The following is a 19,892-nucleotide window of genomic DNA, read 5'->3' as shown; positions in this document are numbered from 1 at the left end:
ACCATAGAAACCCTTGGATGAACAAAAGATATTGAGTACAAATATGTATGCACGCTTGTGCGCCACGACTTTGCATTTTCTTGTATACATAGACCTCATCTCTACAAATGCAGCTCCATGGTCGTGATTTGATCCAGCACTGGTTCTCCTGGTTGACTGCATGGATACGTCTCACCTGTAAGCAGACGCTGTTGTGAAGTCGCCTAGGGCAAGCTTAAACTGAGCAAGGGTGGCTCAATGGATTCGTTTATTCATTAGATGCTGGGATACGCAGCAACCGATGTATTGTCTCATTTTTATCATAATATAGAAGCTTTTCAGAATCGTCTCCCTACATTGAATCATTTTTACACTGCAATTGTCCCATTTGACTGTAGTTCCTCGTACGCCCAAGTAATTTCTCCGCATAAACCTTGCTTACCTAAGCCAACTGATCGTCGGTGGTACAATGTGCGACTCGTAAGCGCCGGGTGCGGATAGCATTACCGCCTTGCGTTTGCGGGCGAGAGAAGAGCACCCTGGCACCTGGAATCTTCAAGTGTCAACAATAATCATACACCCGCATCTCATGTCGAGTCGGGGTACCCTGGGTAATTTCCTTCTCTCGTGATAATGCCAGTCTCGAGCAATGTTCGTCGCATGTACAATGACCTACTCAAAGCAACATTGAGCAATCGCCGTTCGACAATTCTCCTTACTTGCGTATTCCTTACCATTGTCATCTTCGTCTGGTACCATCCTGCATCCGGCAGCAGCGCATCTACAACACCATTATCCTCCTCATCTCAATGGAGCGGCAACAGTGACGTCCAGAATAAAAAGGATTTATTCAATGGAACATGGGACTATGAGCGAGACAGGAACAATCTCCTACTCGATTCTGCACAATGCGAGCAGGCCTTCCCCGGATTGTTCACAGAGGTCGACAGAGCAGTGAAGGAATGGCAGCATCGAAGCATCTCAGTGGCAGACGTTGACGCAATTACTCCAAAGAATGGCTACGTCCGCGCCATGATTTATGACCAAGAGGTAAGTTTTAATTGGGACGGCTCTTGTCACCACGCCTCCATCTTAGCAGTCACACAAAGAAGGCTAACCATTTCCCGCGGGGGAACACAGCTCTATATGATTGCGACCCAAGGCAAGATATACTCTCGCGAACTAGCGACTCTGCACGCCCTGCACCGTGCCATTGTCTCCTCGCCGGAGCCTCTGCCCAACATCGAATTCGCATTCAACACGGACGATCGCATCTTCGAGCCCGTCCCGTTGTGGGGGTACGCGCGGCAGGAAGCAGACGCGCATATATGGCTGATGCCCGATTTCGGATACTGGTCATGGCCAGAAACCAAAGTGGGGACGATGCGCGAAGTGCAAATGAAAGCGGCGCTCACCGAAAACAAATGGTCGTGGGGCAACAAAGTCGACAAGCTGCTCTGGCGCGGAGCGACCATGGGGCTGAAGCTGCGCGAGAAACTGATTGAAGCTGCTCGCGACAAGCCATGGGCCGACGTCAAGGCACTGAACTGGAAGGACAAGGACAGCGTGAGCAACGATCTCAAGTCCATGCCGGAGCATTGCCAGTACAAGTACCTCGCGCACACAGAAGGAAACTCGTATTCCGGACGTCTCAAGTACCTGCAGAGCTGCAAGAGCGTCATCGTTGCCCATGAAATGGACTGGATCCAGCACCATCATCCCCTGATGCGCGCCAAGGGCCCCGACCAGAATTACGTCCAGGTCGATCGCGACTACGAGCGCCTCAGTGAACAGATTGAGTGGCTCCAGGCACACGATGAAGAGGCAGAGCGTATTGCCACGAACAGTGTCAACACCTTCAGATACCGCTACCTCACGCCCGCCGCGGAAACGTGTTACTGGCGCCGCCTCATCCACGGCTGGTCCCATGTCAGTTTCCAGCCGGAGTTTTTCAAGGAGGAAGCCGGCCAAAAGGTTTGGCGTGGCCTGCCTTTTGAATCTTTTGCATTAGAGCGACGACTGGAGTGGGATCCTTATTAATTTTTTTTATCTTTTTATCTCTTTACTTTTTTTTATTTATTTTTTTTTTATTTTCGTCGGATGAAAGCATATCTTATCAAGTTATAGCCTCGTAGATTTGTGGATCATGTACTGTACATAAAATTGCCTCTTTAAGCTGGGTTTCTATCTCCATCTCGCTTTTGCAATTTCCCCCCATTTTTTTATTTCCCTTTTTCCCCTTTCGGGGATTTCCTTATTGGGCTATCCTACGTTAATGGAAGTCATTATGGGGAGTCATTACGGAGAGCCAATCTATCGCCGCACCGCAAAGGCGCAGGAGGAACAGAGTCAGTTGCACAATAGAGACCTTTTCTTTTAATTTCTCTCGTACTTAAAGAGGAAATCTGATCCTGACGAAGTGAAAACAAAAAGAAAAATTGGACGCCTGATTTGTTGCCTAAAAGAGAAAGAGCCTCGATCCGTATAGAGGGATCATAAGAAGGAATAACGGGTGAATGTATGATCTGGTCTGGAGTTTGAGAATTACTAGATGCGGGAGAGTAAAGTGGGAAAATGGAGAGAATGTAAAAGAGAAATTTAAAATAATTAAAGCAAAAAAAAAAAAAAAAAAAAAACCAAAAAGGTAATCAGCTGGAAAGAAGCTCCAAACTAAACAGGAAACAAGGCAGGAGCTTGCTGTGAGAAACAATGTGAGGCAATTGGGATACATTTCCGTATCGAGAAACCCAGTATGAGAACGGAAGATATGTGGAAGAAAAAAAAAATGCAGAGGAATCGGCGCACTATCAGACGTAATCACTGCCAGTACTTTTAACATTGTCAGCATCCATTTGTACCCCATATTGAGCAAAGTATCACAATTAACGTGGGGGTGGGTGGCAAAACATACCATGCTATATTTGACGTTCCCCTGCGGAGGCGCAAGGACGAGCGTGCCATTTTCCATTCTCCGAACATGCATCTTCGCCCGAGAGCAAACCTGGTCTGCGTAAAAAACTGGTGGGACTGATTCGTAACAGTCAGAAAAAGGAAAAAAAGTGTCCTGCCCGACTATATGGCACAGCTGCTGAATCGACATACCTAGGGATACTGCCGTAGTGGCTCGAGCATAGGACCAGCATAAATTGTTGACGAGGCGCTGGAACTGATCGGCGGCGAGATTGTTTTCGTCTTTCAGGACTATATATCTCGTGGGCCTGACGGTGCCTTGTAGGCCAGGATGGGCAACTAGGACTGCACACGTAATATATATATATCAGCCGTAGTCTCCAAATGTGGTAATTGATCTGGGAAACCCACAAATGTCGTGACCGGAAGAGTTTTCCAGGACGGTCCCCGGCATGACGTTTCCGTTTTTGTCGCCTCGGACATTGGTTCCGGGGAAAATGCGCGTGTGATGGCGCTTTATAGCAACGATGACTGTTATTTTCGGTGCGCGAGGTGCATACTCTTTGCATAGGTCTGTATGGCGTTTAGGATGAGCGCTTGAATGAACGGGATGATGCAGCACTTATAGCCAGATGTAGAAAGAGGTATATAGAGGTAATCATGTAGGAGCGATGGAAGGATTGCAACTTACCAATCAACGGCTGGGCTTCGTCGGCCATTATCTGTGCAAACTCGGACTCGGAGAGCCCATCGCGGAAAAAGAAAATCTGCTCCGGGAGGAGGTTATTATTCTTCTGTTTATACCTTTCGAGTACCTCTTGGGCCATTCGTCTAAAATCCGATATCATTTGCGTGGTTGCTTCTTGGCAGCTTGCGATTGCCGTATACGCGCTGCAGGCCTTGTCGTATGTGGCAACAAGAGCAGAAAACGAGGGAGGTGGTGGATTCTTGCGCAATTGGGCGGGGAAAGGGTGCGAGACGTCAGCTCCCATCAGCATGGTCCGCTTCTTTAGGAAAATTTCCTCTTTGAGCTCATGATTTATACCATTGAGTTTGACATTGACTTTGATGGCTACATTTGCGAGATATTGGTCCTGTCCCCGAGGACGGCCGGCTTTGTCCCAGCAAAGCACTACACAAGTGTTAGCGGAAGGACAGTCACACTATCACTATAATATTTCTCACCCTGTGATGCAATGCCCAACTTTGCCTCGCAGATGTTTTTGAGAGCTCGGTAGAGTCGCTCGCTGCGGCTCGGGAGAACAAAGATTAGAATATTTGGCATCTTTTGAAAGGCGTGCGATGCTTTGGACATGATATCCACGCAAATCTTCTCGATTTCCCCATGGGGATTGCCAAGAAGGGTTTCTGGCGCTCGGCGTGGAAGACTTATCCCGGCGCCGGCCAAGGCATAACAGAGTGCATCCCCAAAAGTCTGAATGGAACCTCCAGCGTTCTGACCCGGGAAAAACACCATTCCCCACGATTCGATTTTGCAGGGCTGAAGGAGAAGTTGTTAAAACATCTTAAAACTAGTCTGAGCCGAATGAGCCCTTACCTTCAATAGCTTTTTGCCTCTCAAATTCCATCGACCGGTCTCATTGGGACGAGGATCGGTTCCTGTACCGTAACACGGAAGTGGTGCAGGCAATACTCTGGCTTTTAATTCCATTAGCTTTTCAGATACTGCGATTCCGCTTTGTTTGAGTATTTGCTGCGAATTCCATTGAAGGACTTCGACGTTCTTCTGAATAGCAGACTTTCGAGCGAAAGCAGGAGCAGTAGCCCATTTGATGAACTCTGCGTTGTGTTGTCCTTCCAAAACATCTTTATAGAATTGGGCCTAAGTGACCGGATCAATATCAGACTCAACTTGCCGCCTGCTCAAGGGTAATACGCACGTCAACCGAGTAACAAAGTTCCATGGGAAACATCCCAGATTTCGTGACTAATAGCGGCAATCCAGGATATCTAAGTGTTATTTTGTATTTGTCGACCATGTGTCTATCAAGGTACGTTAGAAGACTTATTAACTTCCTGCTTTGGAAAGAACCACTTACCTAAAGACACTGACTTCCTCAGTCTGTCCATTCGGCAGATTCTTCATGAATTTGGTATTGTGGGCATTGGTCTTGCCAATACTAATGACTTTGCGAGATTTCGACTGGTTATTTTCGGTACCATGTCTGACTTTGAATACAATTCCAGAAAGCGGTTGCAAGGCTTCGTGAATATCTTCAACATCTTTCGTTGCCGCCCTTTCAAGCGAGGTGCGGCTTTCAATGCCAGTTATTGCACAGGCAACTTCGAGTAAATTTCTATTAGAAGCCCACAACACCGCATTTGCCGTATCGACATTTACGGTTAATCGACCAAACCTCACCTGGAGGGATTGGAAGATCCCCTTCGCAGCCTCCAAAATACCCGCCGAGCTCTTGAGGCTCAGGGTCGTCCCGTGAGCTCGCGTAAAAAAGGCAGACCCTTTTGGCTTTGCAAGAAATCTACTTGCAGGATCGTGTCTGAAAAGGACTTGGAGCCATTTCAACGGGATTTGCAGATCCGGGTTAGTCGTGGGGTCTAGGTCAACTTTCCCCGAGATCAAAAATTCAGCGAGAGCTTTTATATTGACTTTTCCTTTGTTCCGAATAGTGACATTGACTGGAAAAGGTTTGTCACGCTTGGATGGAAGATCTATTGTGGTGGACCTTTCTTGTCCAACCGGAATAAACTTTTTCGGAGAAAATCCAAGACTCACGCCTGAAAGAATTTCAGCAATGATCGGCATAACATGAAAAGCGTCATACCGTCGGAGGCAAATTCTTGACCCACGAAATCTGTAAAAATTGGATGAGAGAGAACCTGCGAGACTCTCTGCGAGAAGACTTTCCCCTCTCCCAAAGATGAGGATGATTCAAAAGTGAACTACCCAGAGAATTTAGCTAAGTTTTCTAGGCCGTACGCCTGCCAGACTTACCTCATAATGATAAATTGCGATTATAGGAAGAGAGAGAACATCAAAGTGGTTTGTGAAAATGCTGATTTGACTTCCTTTGGTGCCCTTGGTGGGCTTATTGGCAATATTCAAAAGTCGGCCTTTTCCGGGCACGGGCTCATTTGTCAAGCCTTTCTGCTTCTCAGGAGTTCGTCTTCGAGCATCCTGATGGCGTCGCCCCTCTTGAGGGGAACGTGAACGCGACCGTAGAGAACGCTGCATTTTCGAAACTGTATACGCAATATGTGCAACTCGTAAGTGCTCGAGCTGCAGCTAAGGATAGATTCAGTCGAGAGAACAAGAATAGTCAAGTTAGGAGGGAAGAATTAAATCAAAAGAGACACGGGAAAAAGCGATGCTTGATATGAAACTGGAGAAATTGAATGGCCTGAAAGTTTGTCGAATGATTGGAGAGTGCAAATATCTTGCGGGACTGGAGTACAAAGGTAAGTTGGAATTGAAGAGCCAGAGTCTTACGGTGTGGTAGAATTCTAGGAAAGCTTGACAAGCGAACTGAGTTCAAATCGTCGATAGAAGAAAATAGAGAAGGTATCTGGATGTAAATAAAGAATCCAAGATAAATGGGAGGTATGTTTGAAGTAGCTGTGCTTCTGTGTTTGACGATGAAGAGTCGTTTGAGAAGGGGGATGAGCAAGTAAAGTAAATAAAGGGCCTGGGTTATTGAACGGAAGAAGTCTAGACCTTTGGGGCAAAGAATCTTGGAGATCAAAGGTGCAGTGAGACAGGTTTAAGATGTAGGTAAGCAGTGATGATCATTAAAAATGATCTCCCACTTGGTGAAAGTAGAGTCAGCTGTAGTGTGACTGTGAAAGTGTGGTCTGATAGAAACAAGCTGGTCGGTATGAGATGAGCAGCTGGAGGTGAACGTAAGAAGAAGGATGATGTGAGGGAAAGAAGATAGCAGTGAGACAGTAAGAATGTATCTCGTGGTACAAGTCGTAAAATCAGGTGAGCTCCTCAATAGATCTAAGATATACTGAATGGGGCCAGAGGTATAAGATGATGAGAGATGCTTACGCCTTTCACACAGTAAAGCCTGTATGGAGCTCGAATGATAATCAGCTATATGTGCTTGGTGGCTGAAATGATCAGATCATAATTGTCAAGTTGTTGAAAGGGAAGAGATATTCAGCCGCAGCGGTAGTGGTACTATTTAACTGAGGAAGAAGAGGCGGCGATGCGAAGCTTTATTGAAGGAGAATTGAGCAAAACGGAAATAGATCTCTTAAGTGAAGATGGTAAATTTGATCCGACTATTTCCTGATCAAAACAAATATATCTGGTGTATTCCGAGGTGAAAACGAGGCATACTTCGTGGCATATGTGATGAGACGATTAGGGGACAAACCTAGATGTCCTTTGATCGGAGCTCGAAAAAGCCATAGTCAAAAATCTTGGTTAGATTAGTTGTTTTTTATGTCTGCTGAGAGTGAAGAAGTTGCGATATGTATCGATAAAGGTAATGCCCTTCAGGTACATTCTCGAGGCGAGAAGGGAAGACGCTTGATCGGTTTTGGATGAAGGCCTGGTCCTCTGCTCAAAAATGCCGGATCCTTTACAACAAGAGAAAGTAAAGAGTAGTTTAAAGACGTGTAAAAAATTTCTTGCGGCGAAATATTATGAGGATGGCGTATAAATTATTCCTTTGCATGCAATGAGCACGGGAAAACACCAGTCCGGATGCCTCCACCAACACCTGGATTCGTGTTTGGCGCGGGCTTTTCGAGAATGATTATCAGTATTGAAGCCAAAAGAATCTTTCAAGCGGGTTATCCGCTGGTCTGGTCAATCACGTTCCGCAGTCTGGCCTCCAGTTCGACATCTCCAGACCTAACTAGGGTTATTTTGTGACCTTGATATAGGTTCGGATGGTCTCGTCCGGCCGACAGCGAGCTGAGCTTGTTGGAACTAAACTTGAGAATTTTTAGGGCCAGTCCACCCTCATAACATGGTAATATGGCTGTAATGGTATCCGGAGGTCGCTGCATGAATATATCAGAGATAGTAGTCCCAATGTTGCCTTCGCCTTGAAGAGCACTCATCGCGCCATCAAGGCCGTGCAGAACCACCGTATAGAAATAGATGGTCTGAAAAATTGAATCATGAAGAGAAGAATTTGCGGTTCAGGAAAGGCAAGCATAGAATAATTGGCCCATTCGAGCAGAGATGGGCCAAGAAATGTATACCGCAATAAAGCAGTCACAGGTATCCCGCGGAGAGGTTAAGTAGGGTAGAGCATCGCTGCACTTGATAGGAGTTGCCTTCCAGGAAAAGAAAAGAAGAAGTGAAGAATAATGCACGTTATATAAGCAGCCACATTGCTTATATCGAATGACGCAATGCAAAACACACGCAATTGATACAACAGACCAACGCAAAGAAGAGTCAACGACAGAAAAGAGATGACCGCAGAGTAAAAATTGTCGAATTTATGGACAATAATGGAACAGTTGATCAGATTCCAATACTGCACAAGCTATTACCTTCCATCTTTCAGTCTCATTGGTAGAGCCAGTGTCTCTACTTTTTCGTAGATAATGGCGATACTAGCGTTCTCTCTTGGGATGGAACATCATTATTCCAGAGAGCTGTACCTTGTTAGGTGTCAGTTATCCATCCTCTCACTGTGGCTGGAGTCGCAAGAATGTGTTTTCAATTAGTAGATCTCGTAGATATACGATCTAGGGTAAGGGACGACGGAAACCCGAGCAGTGATGGCGGGGCTTGAAGTGTCACAGAGGCAGGCTTGCAAGATCACTTTGCTCGGAATCATTTCCCAGTAAAACGCTGCGTGTAATGTCATTTACCAATGTCTCAGATTGCAAGCAATGATTTGATGGGTTTTTGACCAAGCTTATGTTCAAGGATTGATGAAAACGGTGAGGGTAGACACTGAATCTGACGAGCTTAGCAGCATCGGCACAGATCAGACTGCTAGCCAGTCGCTAACGTACAGGTGCTTCCTAATCCCAATATAGCTGAACTGGGTCGGGCTAGTTCCTCTCGGCAGCTAATGATTTAGTGTACACCTTAATCGAAGAAGTGCTGCTTGAAAAATATCAGGAACAACACGCTCATAATATCTTCTCTTTTTTATAGAAATTGGATCAAAAATTGCAAGCGCTGAGATCTCTGGTAGCACCAAGACATGGAACCACTTACTGTCGGTTAACCCAAGTAACTGGCGTACGGTACAAAAAGCCAATCCTACTTGGAATGTCTCAGATGATGTCGCTTCGTAGAATTTGATCGCCTCATGTTACGCCGAGCATTTCCCTCAACACACACTAATCTCCGACTCGCCATGGTTTGTTGAACATGCTCTTAAACTGCTGATACGGCAAGTACTGCAGCCGATAAATTGAGTTTCTACTCAATAAGGCGGAATGTCAAAGCAGATCGATATTGGATACGGAGACAGAACAGTGGGTGAGTGTGAAGAAATCGTATCCTAAATGAACAAAATTCCCTTCACTCTTCCTGTTTTCCTTGACCAAATTACAGGTACTTGAGATGATGCAGCTACGTGCCTATCCTCCGTCAGACTGGACTAATGAAAGAGCATATCACTGCGCCTCAAAAATCCGCCACATATAATTGTTGTGTCTATTCGGCCTGTTATTGAATCTACCGATACGTGTTCATCTGTTTAAATTGGAGTGATGGCCAACTGCTGTAGCATCCGGATTCCATCAACTTCAATCGCCACTTGCGACCCTTGCAGATAATGACGAAAGTCAATTATACCTAGAGCTTCATTTTAACGGTACGCGTCGGACAGCCCGACATCATTCCTAGACAATTTTCACAATTTGCACGAAAAAACCGCTGTATTGGCCAGTAAGTGTTTGGCTTGATCGTGGCGAAACTCGCAATCACAGTATCAATGGGATGAAGAAACCGAATGCGAGGGAGAACGAAGCAACCTGCCGCCTATGCGTTTAGCAAATCATTCACCTCCCCCTTACTGCGATATCTCATTTCTTCATCGCCACCCGAATATTGAATTTCTTTTGGGCTTCATTCAGACTAGGATTACTAGCGAGCTTAATTCCCATTATTGGGAATTGTCGGTGCGTGGTGGGGATTGTGGCCAACTACGGTAAGCTGGTGGACAGAAGACTCTCGTGCCGATGGAAACAGGCGCTTCTGCGCTTGACAGGTTTCTGGTGCCACAAATATCGTTCGACTCAAGCGATGTCGGTGAGATACAGACAGCCAGTGTTGGCCAGCCCTCTTTTCAAACCAAAAGGTCCTCACTTCTACCCTGATGTACAAGTCCAGAAGTTATTAACGCTCTTCAGAAACTCTTTCGAAAATTTGTTGCTGGGAATATTTTCTCAAATATTTCTGACAATGTCCAAGTCCTATTACAGTGAAGGCGGAAAGTACGATCAATACAACAGGAGATACATATATCACAATCGTCTTCAGCGCCAGCTTTCGAGAGCATGACGAACGCCTTGAAGGCTAAACGAGTATGCGCTGCACAAGTACGATAGGGACCGTTGATGCTTTGCAGAAAATTGGGCGACTATACAATATTGCTGCATCCAAGAGACACTTGCTCTTCTGCACCAAGGGAAGAGACAGCCAGAAAAGGCGGTGCGCATAAGTGAGATCTGCCAGGTCTTAAACTTACACATCCGACAGGATTCGAATCAAAGTCGCGCCATATGTCTTTGAGAGAAGAGAAGCCTTTCTGGCCACTGCGAAGCAAACAAGACTGTGACACGGCCATCGGCTGTTTGCGTGCTATTATGCCCGCTGTCCGGGAATTTCGCAGATAGGTGTGTACCTGTGCCGTCATGTCGTGTACTCCGTAGTTGGCGTGGTATCGCGGCGTCGTCGAGCAGCAATACTAGGCGAGCTGTCTTAGTCCCTACAGATCAGAGCGAAGGAGCTGCTGCATGTCGAACGGATCATGATCTGTCGGTCAGTCTGAGATACACGGATGGTGCCGTGGGGAGAGCAAGATGATTGGGGAAAGCCCGCTCTCCGTTGACCCGACCCGTCGTTTTTGTCCTGTGCTACCGTTCAGGGGTTTCCTGCAGGGATGAGGCGATGGTGCGAGGAGAGCACCATGCTCGAGGCCGGTCGGAGCATGTGCAGTCTCACCAATCGTGCCAAGTCCAAGTCTCGCCAAAGCATCTAAAAGCGAAGCGATTTGAGAAAAGATGCTTTATCAAATTGTTCTGCCGCTGCAATGCATTGAGGCCTTGCCTTGATGCGAGGATCTCAAGATTTTATGCGCAATTGTTTCTTAAATATGGCGGTGTCGCGAAGGAACAATTACAATCATGTGATGATCATTTTCATCTGCGACACAGATTATGACACCGGATCTAACTATGTGTCAAAGTGTTCTTAGTGAAACTGGGCTTGAAGTAACGGTTTGAGGGGAGCAATGACCCAAACGCAGATGATTTATTGCGAGTCATAACGGAAGATACTTGGAACCGACAGTCGATTAGGCTGAGCTGGGGAGTAACTATTGTATCTGGATATCTCCACTCTATCTCTGTGCCTGGGGTGCCCACGTCTTTCCCCGCGTTCGCTTCGGCTGAGCAGAAACGGGGTTAGCGGGACCAACTATAGCTTAAGTGAAAGCTCACTAAGTTAGGACCGTATGGCCATTCAAGTTCGGTTTCCGGATCACCGGCGAGCTTTGTCAGTCAAAGTCAAGCCCAAACCGCCACGACCAGGGCCCTCTCAACCTCATTTACTCCTGTCCCTTTTCTCCGGACCAGCTCACGCTCTCGGGCCCATGAGGAATTGGGCGGTCGAGCGCTCAAGTCTCGACTCGCAAAGCTACTATGCTGCAATGTACTTACCTACCTACCTTTCTGTGCAATCTGTGCGGTTCCTACCCTTGCCTGGTCACTCAGGACCTTACCTCCATCCACGTAGCTTCGCACGTACATACATGGACGCCACCTCGAGAAGCGTTGACAAGATGAAATTATTTATCTCTTTTTCTCTCTAGTTTGAAAACGACGAGATGGTCCCAAGCCCCCTTATTCATCGCGTACAGGAGCGGGCGTCTAGGAGGCTGTTCTGTGCACAATGAAATTGGCACCTCTCATCTGTATGCAATATTACCCTTAGGGTTTAAATGAAAAATTTCCTCCCAAATACGGTCTAGCCTAGCCATTGGACCGGACAGAACTATGATTGATGATGGATCCTGGTCCTCGTCGTAGGACGTTGTGATATATCACGTTTATAATGCTGCTTTCCGCTCGTTCTTCCAACAACCATTCAAAGCTGCTTGTGCGCATACGAACTCTTCTTGTCGACTGTTCTGCTTTCTCTATCTCAACTGTGTATCCTATAAATATTACGTCTCTCCTTGAATTCTTTCTTTCTTTCTTCTTTCTCGTTTGCAATCCTCCACTTTACATCCTTCTCATCGGTGCCATTGCAGCTCACATTCGACCTCAGTTGCATCCCCGTTGGATCTACACTTTTCCTTCTTTCATCCCTCATTAGCCTCGTTCCGGCATGTCGGTCACTCGCGGAGATCCTAATGGCCAGCCTTTGGAAAAGGATTACTCGCAGACGGGCGTGTGTTCGCACCACTCGAATGAGGGCGACCCCATTGCTGCGCACGATGCCACCAGCGATACAGGTCTCGGGCGGGTCCCCACCGCACGAAGCTTCAGCATCTCTCCAGAACTCTTCGAGAAGATATATCTCTCCCCAGCAACCGCAGGTACGGATGTTTCCGTCCAGACCATTAGCTTGGTCGTAATTGCTAATGTCAAATAGTCAAGGGTGATCTTCGAAAGACCTTTGGTAATCCCACACCACTGTAAGTACCCGTCTGGGCCTTAGTCATAGAGAACTACAGGAGCTACGCTGACATGATATCCAGGGCTCTTGTAGGATTTGTTCTGTCATTGACACCCCTCTCGTGCGAGCTTATGGGATGGAGAGGCTCAGGTGGTTTCGGTGCTGCTGGAATGTAGGCAAACCTTGCTTCCCTTTTTTATAAGCATCCGGATCCAAGCCTAACAATTGCTGTTTAGCGGTTCATATTTTTTCTTCGGCGGAGTTTGCATGCTTATTGGTGGTGTTCTCGAATTTATCCTCGGAAATACTTTCCCTTTCGTTGTCTTCTGCTCTTATGGTGAGATCCCCTCTGATTATATCCAAGCCTTCCAAATGCTCAGATTTTTTAACTCGGCCCCAGGTGGCTTTTGGCTTACTTATGGCGCAACTCTCCAACCATCGTTCAACGCGTATGGGGCATACTCACCAGATACGTCCAACCCGGCAGCAGGTTTGAACGCTGCCTCTTTCAATGCCAGCTTTGGTAAGGCTCTATTCAGATTTCTATGGTGAACTAGGTAATTAACGCTTCATCTTACGATACAGCATTCTTTCTCCTCTTTATGGCTCTCTTGAGCTTTGTCTTTCTTATCTGCGCATTGAGGACTAACATTGTCTTCTTCCTCATCTTTCTATTCCTGACTCCGGGCTTCGCTCTTCTGGCTGCAGCCTTTTGGCAAGTCGCAAATGGGAACGTCGCTTTGGCAGGTCATATTCAGACTGTAAGTATCCGTTTATCTGGAGAACCATCCCTAGAATTTTGTACCGCCGAACCATTTTGCTGTCATTTATCTCGATCCACCAGGCTCAATTGGCTAACTCTACTCTCTCTTTGACCATGCAGGCCGGAGGAGCATGTCTTTTTGTTGTCTCCTCATGCGGATGGTACATCTTTTTCGCGCAGATGCTCGCTGCGCTCGACTTCCCCTTCCAGATCCCTGTCGGTGACCTCAGTCATATCATTAAGGGAGCTAGCCAACGGGCCAAAGCCGGCGGCTCTACAGCCTACTCTGACGCCTGATGCAATGCATCTCAACACTGCCATGTGCGAGGGAAAGTATGAGGCGGCCAAATTAGCTCCGCATCACGTTCTTCTCTGCTTGTGGTAAGCATAAGATGCGTTGCATCTGTTGCCATACCTGTCCACCCTGTCTAAATCGCTGGATATTTGCTGGCAACATTGTCAGTATCAACTCAACTCAAGGGCCCAAAAGTTCGCGGGAGTGAGCCTACTCTAGCAACGGATTGCAGTTGCTTGCTACCTATACGTGACGATGAAATGCTGGGACGACACTTTCTGACGAAACCAAAGATATTTATCCCCTTTGATATCCGGAATAGGAGTATTTTGCTTATCTAGCGTCGTTGGCTGGCGTTTAAAATATCCGACCCTTTTTTATATTTCCTTTGCTTTATGTTCTATTAGCGGCGTGCGATGCAAACTCTTCTTCTAATATGGTCAATGCTGGATCATTGTGTAGCCATGGTTTGCTCTTTCTCTATCTTCTATCTCGTTCGCAATTTTATGACGCATTTATTTGGCCATATAGCAACCAACCAATGCACCGATTTTTAGGTTATTGCACCAGTTTTTATTTTATTTGAAATGTGTTAGAAATCGCGATCGTTTGCGTTCTGCGTATGACGGTGGCATCTTTGAAATAACTATGTGCGTCGGACGAGGACCACTACACCAAACAGGTTATAAAACACGAGCGCATATACGGCTCGATATATACTACATATTGAAGACTGGGCACGGCATTCATTCTTGCTTTATCCGGTAACCTATTCGAATCGCCTGAACACCCTCTCCGCATTTGCTCTATCAATCTTTCTCCTCAGCTCATCACTCATCCCATACTTTTCATAACTTTGAGTCATGCGCCCAATGGATTCAGCGGGCGCATATGGGTAGTCACTGCCGAACAAGATTCGGTCGTGAGGTGCCCATTTGAGGAAGGAATCCAGAATGTTTGACGTGCCTGACAAGGCAAGATCAAAATAAAAAGACTTTGCATCTTCTTCAACCTGTTCGCGGGACACTTTTTGAGAGTATTCGGCATGCTCTGCGTTGACCGCGCCAGCAGCGCTTGCAACCGGTATCCTCGCGTCTGGAAAGACGATAGGCAGCATGATGCCCACTCGCTCGATAAGTGTGGGCAAGGTGCCTCCAGCGTGCGACAAGATTATCTTGCATCCGGAGGCCGGACCGCGCTTTGTCCCGGTCAGAATCATGTCGGCGGCTGATCTAGCCGATTCGTGCGGGTAATCCATCATGGGCTGCGGAAGCAGAGGATTTACCAAAGTTGTGTCTCGAGGATGAGTCGGATGAATGAATACTACAGCTTGAAAACTAGACAAAAGCTCCCAAATCGGCCGAAAAGACGCATGTCCTAGATAATAATGCTTGGACTCTTCGGGATCGGGTTTGGTCAGGATTGGAGGGCGAAAAATGTCCTCCTCATGTGCGCGAGGTCCGTAGCTTGTGTACAGACAAATTCCATCCGCTTTGAGAATGGTTAGCGCATAGTGTATCTCCGCCATGGCACCTTCTTGGTCGCGCAGAGACGGCAAAGTCGCAAAGAATCCAAATTCCCGAGGTTTCGCATCGCGGATTGACGCCGCATATTCGTTCAGCTCGCGCGCAAGACGACGGCTCGCGTCGCGATCGGGAAGGATTTCAGCGCCTGGAGCAGTAATGGAAAGAATGGTCGTGGTGGTGTCCAGCCGCGAATTGAGCACTTGGCTGTTGCGCAATGACCACTTGGGGATTTTCCAACCTGAGGGGTCCCCACCAGAAACAAATAGTGCTGTATAAGATGGTCGATTAGTCAATGGCGCTCGGATTTGGGAAAATTATGGGGGCGCATCAATCACAAAGGACGAAAGAAAAATAATATGTCCGCACAATATTCTACTAACGTTTCAGAAAACAAAATGGAAATAGGGAACACACCTTCCTCATAGGCAGGCGGAATAAAGTGGTGGTGAACGTCCACTTTTCCTGGCGATACCATGGTGTGATGTTCGCTTCTTGTTTGGTGGCTGTAGCGTGCTGGTCTTTGTCCGCGAAATCGAAGAATTGCAGCCTCTCCAATGTTCTGACGCTTCGTGTTTGCAAATTGGAGGCAACAGAGTTGAGATTTGGTTTTCGAGGTTTCGACTCTGAAACTTATATCTTGCGCTGGGGCCGAGAATCAACCACTCCGAGGGTCGAGAGCTCCGGGATGATAAACCGAACGTCATTGTTGCCTGTGAAGATGAGGCACAGTCAAGGCAACAATGGCATTCTTTTGATCATGCGGCAAAGCCGCTCTAACCTTTTTGTACACAACGCCCTTTTTCTTTTTCTGAACATTGGCTTTGCTGTCGACATCCGAGTAATCATTCAATCATGTCAAGCTCTCTTTGAGCAACAACGAAATCGTGTTCACTTGTAAGTTACCGGATATCCGGAGTTGAACATTGAGATACTCCAGCGCCATGGTCTTTTCCGCACTTGAAGGGACTTTTATCTCGGAAAACGGCCACGCTTCACTTGAATTATGATCTCGAGATTCGAAAATCGACGTCGTGTCCATGCCCAAAACGTAAGTATGTTCCGATATTGCCAGATACGGTTCGGAGCTTGCGTAGTGACCAAAGCTGACATGACACTGTGGAGAGGGTTTAGCCTGAAGGGGAAAGTGGCGTTCTGACAGTCCCCGGGCAGGAAATTGCCCAATCAAGCGTTAGCTCCTTGAGAGCGTCATGGTTTTGAGTTCTAAAATTGCATCTCGTTCACATGGATAAAATCCAGTAAATTACCATCGTTTGATCTCCCAAAGTGATCCTGTCAAGTGCATATTCTTGGGGAGATTCCCCGCAACAAGTGACCCTACAGGATCCTGAGTCAAATGATTGGCTGAATCGTTGGGGGGGTTTCCAAACAATACTTTAGGCGATGAAGCCCGGTTCCGCTCCAATGATTTGACATGACTGACATCCACCGTCTACCGTATAAAGATGCTCTAGTAGCTTCTGCGGCGGGCCAAAGGAACCGCCACTCCCCCCCCGGCTAGGCGCCCCTCGCTCGCATGATTGTTTGGCGCATCATGGCTGCCATGGGTGATTGGTAATATAGCCCTCAACTGGCTGTCCATTATTACATCTCCCTGTCCCAACTCTCTGGGTCGTCAACACTAAACGCAGATCATGGCAAGTCGGGCAGTGCAGTTAAAAGAAGAGGGAAACAAGTAAGTGACATAAATCTACTCGTCGTCAAAACAGCAATTCTATTCCAAACAGTATAATATTTGATATTGACTATCAGTTTCCAGGCGTTTCCAAGAGGGTGACTACAAAGGCGCTGAAGAGCTGTATACCAAAGCGTACGTGCATGGCGCCCTTGTTTCATTTGGACTCAAATCCTAATTATCCTTTCTGCTGCTCTAGAATTCAAAAAGATGCTTCGAATCCGTTCCTCTTCACGAATCGCGCCTTTAGTCGCATCAAGCTTCAATACTGGGAAGGAGTGCTCAATGACAGCTTGAAATCGATTGAGCTTTTGCCGCAGAATATGAAAGCTTACTATTACCTCGCGCAAGCGCAACTAGCTTTGAAGCATCCGAATGAAGCGCTTAACTCGGCGCTCACAGCCTATGACGCCGCCATAAAGTCGAATAGCTCCAGTGCGGGCAATATTTCCTCTTTAGTGCTGCGTGCGAAGAAGGAGAAGTGGGAGCGGTCGGAGCGGGAGCGAATTGCCAGAAGTAATGAGCTTCTGACCGAGCTCGAAGAGGGTTTGAATACGAAAAAGGAGGAAGAAATTCGAGGATTGGAAGAGCAGGTCGCTACGGGCGAGATTGGTCCGGCGCAAGCTGAGGAGGAGAGGCAATATGCCGAAGAAAGTTGGAGGAACAAGATTGAGACCTTGAGGAGCGCATTCGCAGCTGCAGATCCGGATCAATCTACACATAGGGTATGTTGTATTTTGTTGATTGCTTGCGCTTCCTGACCGCATTCCGCATGTCGGATTAAACGTAGATCAGTGCTAATTCCACATGGCAGGAGGTCCCCGACTACCTTATCGACGATATCACATTCGCCGTCATGCACGATCCCGTCGTGACAAAGACGGGTCATTCATATGAACGTTCAGCCATACTTGAGCATCTCAAGCGCTCACCAACTGATCCGCTGACAAGGGAGCCACTAGTGATTGATGATCTTCGACCAAATTTGGCGCTCAGAGAAGCTTGCGCCGAGTTCTTGGAAAAGAACGGGTGGGCGGTAGATTGGTAGCACCGGTGTCTTCAAGCGCGGAAGAGCACTGCAAAGCGCATACGAGCATGGCATTTGAAAGGCGTTGGCTACTTTGTTTCCCTTTGTGGGTAATTTGTGTTATATTGAGAGTTTGCGCGACCGATCTAAAAGGGCTAAGCCCCTTTGCAAGCATGCGCATGATGCTTTATGCATAGCGAGGTTCGGTTCTATATCCCAGCATGATAGATTTTTTCCGCATATAATGAGCAGATGAAACCATATCTTGTTCCCGACCTGGCATTCAGTTTGTGAAGTCTCTTTTCCCCCGGCCTTTTTAGTCGCATTGTGGTCTTGGCCTGCCAAAAAGAAAAGGCTGTGCAAGAAGTATGGGCCGTCTTCAAGCTACCAACGCCCGACACGACAGGGGTGAGCTTGAGCGCCACGGCGTGACCCCTTCCATGCAAAATATGAGCGGCCAATATGCGTTAGAGTATCTGGAGAGTGCTCCAAAACGCTCTGCATCGTATTCAAACTGAGGTGCGGAAGTAAGAGTGTCCGCACTCGTTGACGGGGGGTATCTTTCAAAAGAAGTGGTATAAACAAAAACCATGGACCTTTTGCCATTTCATCAGAGACCCATATCCTCATCTTCATCGGCATCATCGTAGCCGTTTTCTCTTTCTTCAGCCTCTCTTTCGCGACGGCTCTGTTCTCTTGAGGCGCCGATTTTCCTGTTTTACGCAAGTATATCAGATAAATATAATCCTACTCCTTACTCCTTGCCATGGATACCGGGTGGGTGTGTCAATCCAAACACCAGTTTCAATTGCAACTTACCTCAAATTGTCAATGACTCCAGAAATGAATGCGCGTCCTTCACTCACCTCCATGCCCCCCACGCCTTTCAAGCCCACCACGGCGCCTCCATCCAGCACCGCCACGCCAGCGCGCATCTTGGCCATGCGCACTTCTCGCAGATCCCGCATCAGCCGCCGCACAGTGTCCGGCTCGACCAAGTCATCCGGCGCCGCGTCCAGCAGGATCTCTCCTACTTCTAGCCAGTGGTAGGGCAGCGCATCTGCTGCCGCGTCCGCAGTGCACGAGGGCAAGAAGGGCGCGCTCCTCGTTTCGTGTAGGTTGTTGTTACTTGGCGGAAAGAGCGGCGGTGGCGAGAAAGTCTCCTTGTGCACTTCTGTCTCGAGACGAAGAATTGTGTCCAGCGACGAAGGGTGTAGCCATGGCGGCGGAAGAATATTGGCGCGGCGTTGGCGCTTCAGTAACAGTGCAAGCCAGAGCGGCAGCACGGCGCGATACGGTGGGCGTAGCTCGGGTGTTGTGCCCTGTGTTGTTTGCAATCTCGCGTCAATAATTGGATTTGCAAATTTCTGAGTAGGGTATGTGACGGTCCATTGAACAAAACTGAAGAGCTGTGCTGGGATGGCAGGCAAAATATTGGGGAGCACTGTACTCACGCCAAGCAATTCGAGTCCTTCAAGCCTCTGGCGGGGCACCACCGTGACCAGCTCCATTTCGCAGAGGAACGCTACCTCTGGAGGAGTCAGACCTGGGGGAAGCGGCAATGCCATTATAATTTCTCTATATCTCTATATTTTTGGGAGCGAACCAGGGCGCCCCAAAAAAACAAACTGAGTGATTTCATTCAGCGAACACTTTGGGCTTTCTTGGTAAACTTCCGTAACGCGGAGTTTGCGGAGCAATCGCGAACTGTTAGGGTTGCCGGGTAAATCCATTTAAGCAAACCAGCGCGTATGGTTGCTGCGGGTTACTGGACAATTAGATCTCGGGAATATTCCGTCTTTCCGCTTTTGTCCCTCAAGGGCCAAGTTAGTCCCATCCGGGTTGACCTCAAGTTTACTTTAACGTGGTTTCGCAAATTCCGTTTCGATGA

At 47.5% G+C, this 19,892-nt stretch overlaps 7 protein-coding genes across 7 annotated transcripts; 4 read left to right on the top strand and 3 right to left on the bottom strand.

Moving 5' to 3' along the window:
* Positions 1-612: 612 nt before the first annotated feature.
* L228DRAFT_236444 (hypothetical protein) lies at positions 613-2,019 on the top strand (the record flags this gene model as incomplete). Its single annotated transcript, XM_018330829.1, has 2 exons — positions 613-1,029; positions 1,120-2,019. 2 exons carry the CDS (start codon positions 613-615, stop codon positions 2,017-2,019), a joined length of 1,317 nt encoding a protein of 438 aa, XP_018190892.1.
* A 673-nt stretch (positions 2,020-2,692) lies between these two features.
* L228DRAFT_217682 (Piwi-domain-containing protein) lies at positions 2,693-4,880 on the bottom strand. Its single transcript, XM_018330162.1, has 8 exons — positions 4,791-4,880; positions 4,448-4,732; positions 4,075-4,390; positions 3,581-4,021; positions 3,301-3,462; positions 3,082-3,234; positions 2,891-3,006; positions 2,693-2,808 (listed from the first exon to the last, which is right to left on the bottom strand). The coding sequence occupies exons 1-8, from the start codon at positions 4,821-4,823 to the stop codon at positions 2,797-2,799; spliced, it is 1,518 nt and encodes a 505-aa protein (XP_018190891.1). The 5' UTR covers positions 4,824-4,880; the 3' UTR covers positions 2,693-2,796.
* Positions 4,881-12,147: 7,267 nt separating this feature from the next.
* Positions 12,148-14,141, top strand: L228DRAFT_66969 (hypothetical protein). The gene is made up of 7 exons (XM_018336815.1): positions 12,148-12,617; positions 12,674-12,716; positions 12,780-12,869; positions 12,934-13,034; positions 13,098-13,220; positions 13,283-13,458; positions 13,581-14,141. Exons 1-7 carry the CDS (start codon positions 12,407-12,409, stop codon positions 13,755-13,757), a joined length of 921 nt encoding a protein of 306 aa, XP_018190890.1. The 5' UTR covers positions 12,148-12,406; the 3' UTR covers positions 13,758-14,141.
* Positions 14,142-14,183: 42 nt separating this feature from the next.
* On the bottom strand, positions 14,184-15,943 carry L228DRAFT_67033 (amidohydrolase 2). Its single transcript, XM_018336817.1, has 2 exons — positions 15,696-15,943; positions 14,184-15,549 (listed from the first exon to the last, which is right to left on the bottom strand). The coding sequence occupies exons 1-2, from the start codon at positions 15,754-15,756 to the stop codon at positions 14,525-14,527; spliced, it is 1,086 nt and encodes a 361-aa protein (XP_018190889.1). The 5' UTR covers positions 15,757-15,943; the 3' UTR covers positions 14,184-14,524.
* On the top strand, positions 15,524-16,294 carry L228DRAFT_66971 (hypothetical protein). Its single transcript, XM_018336816.1, has one exon. It carries the CDS (start codon positions 15,763-15,765, stop codon positions 16,177-16,179), a length of 417 nt encoding a protein of 138 aa, XP_018190888.1. The 5' UTR covers positions 15,524-15,762; the 3' UTR covers positions 16,180-16,294.
* Positions 16,295-16,933: 639 nt separating this feature from the next.
* L228DRAFT_236440 (U-box-domain-containing protein) lies at positions 16,934-18,022 on the top strand (the record flags this gene model as incomplete). The annotated part of the gene is made up of 4 exons (XM_018330828.1): positions 16,934-16,974; positions 17,059-17,109; positions 17,174-17,699; positions 17,789-18,022. 4 exons carry the CDS (start codon positions 16,934-16,936, stop codon positions 18,020-18,022), a joined length of 852 nt encoding a protein of 283 aa, XP_018190887.1.
* Positions 18,023-18,602: 580 nt separating this feature from the next.
* Positions 18,603-19,659, bottom strand: L228DRAFT_258770 (GINS complex, PSF2 component). Its single transcript, XM_018334104.1, has 3 exons — positions 19,456-19,659; positions 18,821-19,323; positions 18,603-18,714 (listed from the first exon to the last, which is right to left on the bottom strand). The coding sequence occupies exons 1-3, from the start codon at positions 19,567-19,569 to the stop codon at positions 18,612-18,614; spliced, it is 720 nt and encodes a 239-aa protein (XP_018190886.1). The 5' UTR covers positions 19,570-19,659; the 3' UTR covers positions 18,603-18,611.
* Positions 19,660-19,892: the final 233 nt, after the last annotated feature.

Source organism: Xylona heveae (genome assembly GCF_001619985.1).
Source record: "Xylona heveae TC161 unplaced genomic scaffold L228scaffold_2, whole genome shotgun sequence".
NCBI lineage: Eukaryota > Fungi > Ascomycota > Xylonomycetes > Xylonales > Xylonaceae > Xylona > Xylona heveae.
This window is presented reverse-complemented; position numbering and strand designations above follow the sequence as displayed.

Bases quoted from the DNA above. Each gene is read 5' to 3' on its own strand.
- L228DRAFT_258770 (XM_018334104.1), bottom strand. From the start codon at position 19,569: ATGGCATTGCCGCTTCCCCCAGGTCTGACTCCTCCAGAGGTAGCGTTC. The intron at 19,324-19,455 runs GTGAGTACAGTG...CAAACAACACAG, and splicing joins AAGGACTCGAATTGCTTGGC to GGCACAACACCCGAGCTACG. The intron at 18,715-18,820 runs GTAAGTTGCAAT...TGCGTAAAACAG, and splicing joins GGAGTCATTGACAATTTGAG to GAAAATCGGCGCCTCAAGAG.
- L228DRAFT_66969 (XM_018336815.1), top strand. From the start codon at position 12,407: ATGTCGGTCACTCGCGGAGATCCTAATGGCCAGCCTTTGGAAAAGGAT. The intron at 12,717-12,779 runs GTAAGTACCCGT...CATGATATCCAG, and splicing joins TTTGGTAATCCCACACCACT to GGCTCTTGTAGGATTTGTTC. The intron at 13,035-13,097 runs GTGAGATCCCCT...ACTCGGCCCCAG, and splicing joins CGTTGTCTTCTGCTCTTATG to GTGGCTTTTGGCTTACTTAT.
- L228DRAFT_217682 (XM_018330162.1), bottom strand. From the start codon at position 4,823: ATGTTTCCCATGGAACTTTGTTACTCGGTTGAC. The intron at 4,022-4,074 runs GTGAGAAATATT...ACACTTGTGTAG, and splicing joins GTTGGGCATTGCATCACAGG to TGCTTTGCTGGGACAAAGCC. The intron at 3,007-3,081 runs GTATGTCGATTC...GTTACGAATCAG, and splicing joins CACTACGGCAGTATCCCTAG to TCCCACCAGTTTTTTACGCA.
- L228DRAFT_66971 (XM_018336816.1), top strand. From the start codon at position 15,763: ATGTTCGCTTCTTGTTTGGTGGCTGTAGCGTGCTGGTCTTTGTCCGCG.
- L228DRAFT_67033 (XM_018336817.1), bottom strand. From the start codon at position 15,756: ATGGTATCGCCAGGAAAAGTGGACGTTCACCACCACTTTATTCCGCCT. The intron at 15,550-15,695 runs GTGTGTTCCCTA...CATCTTATACAG, and splicing joins TCCGCCTGCCTATGAGGAAG to CACTATTTGTTTCTGGTGGG.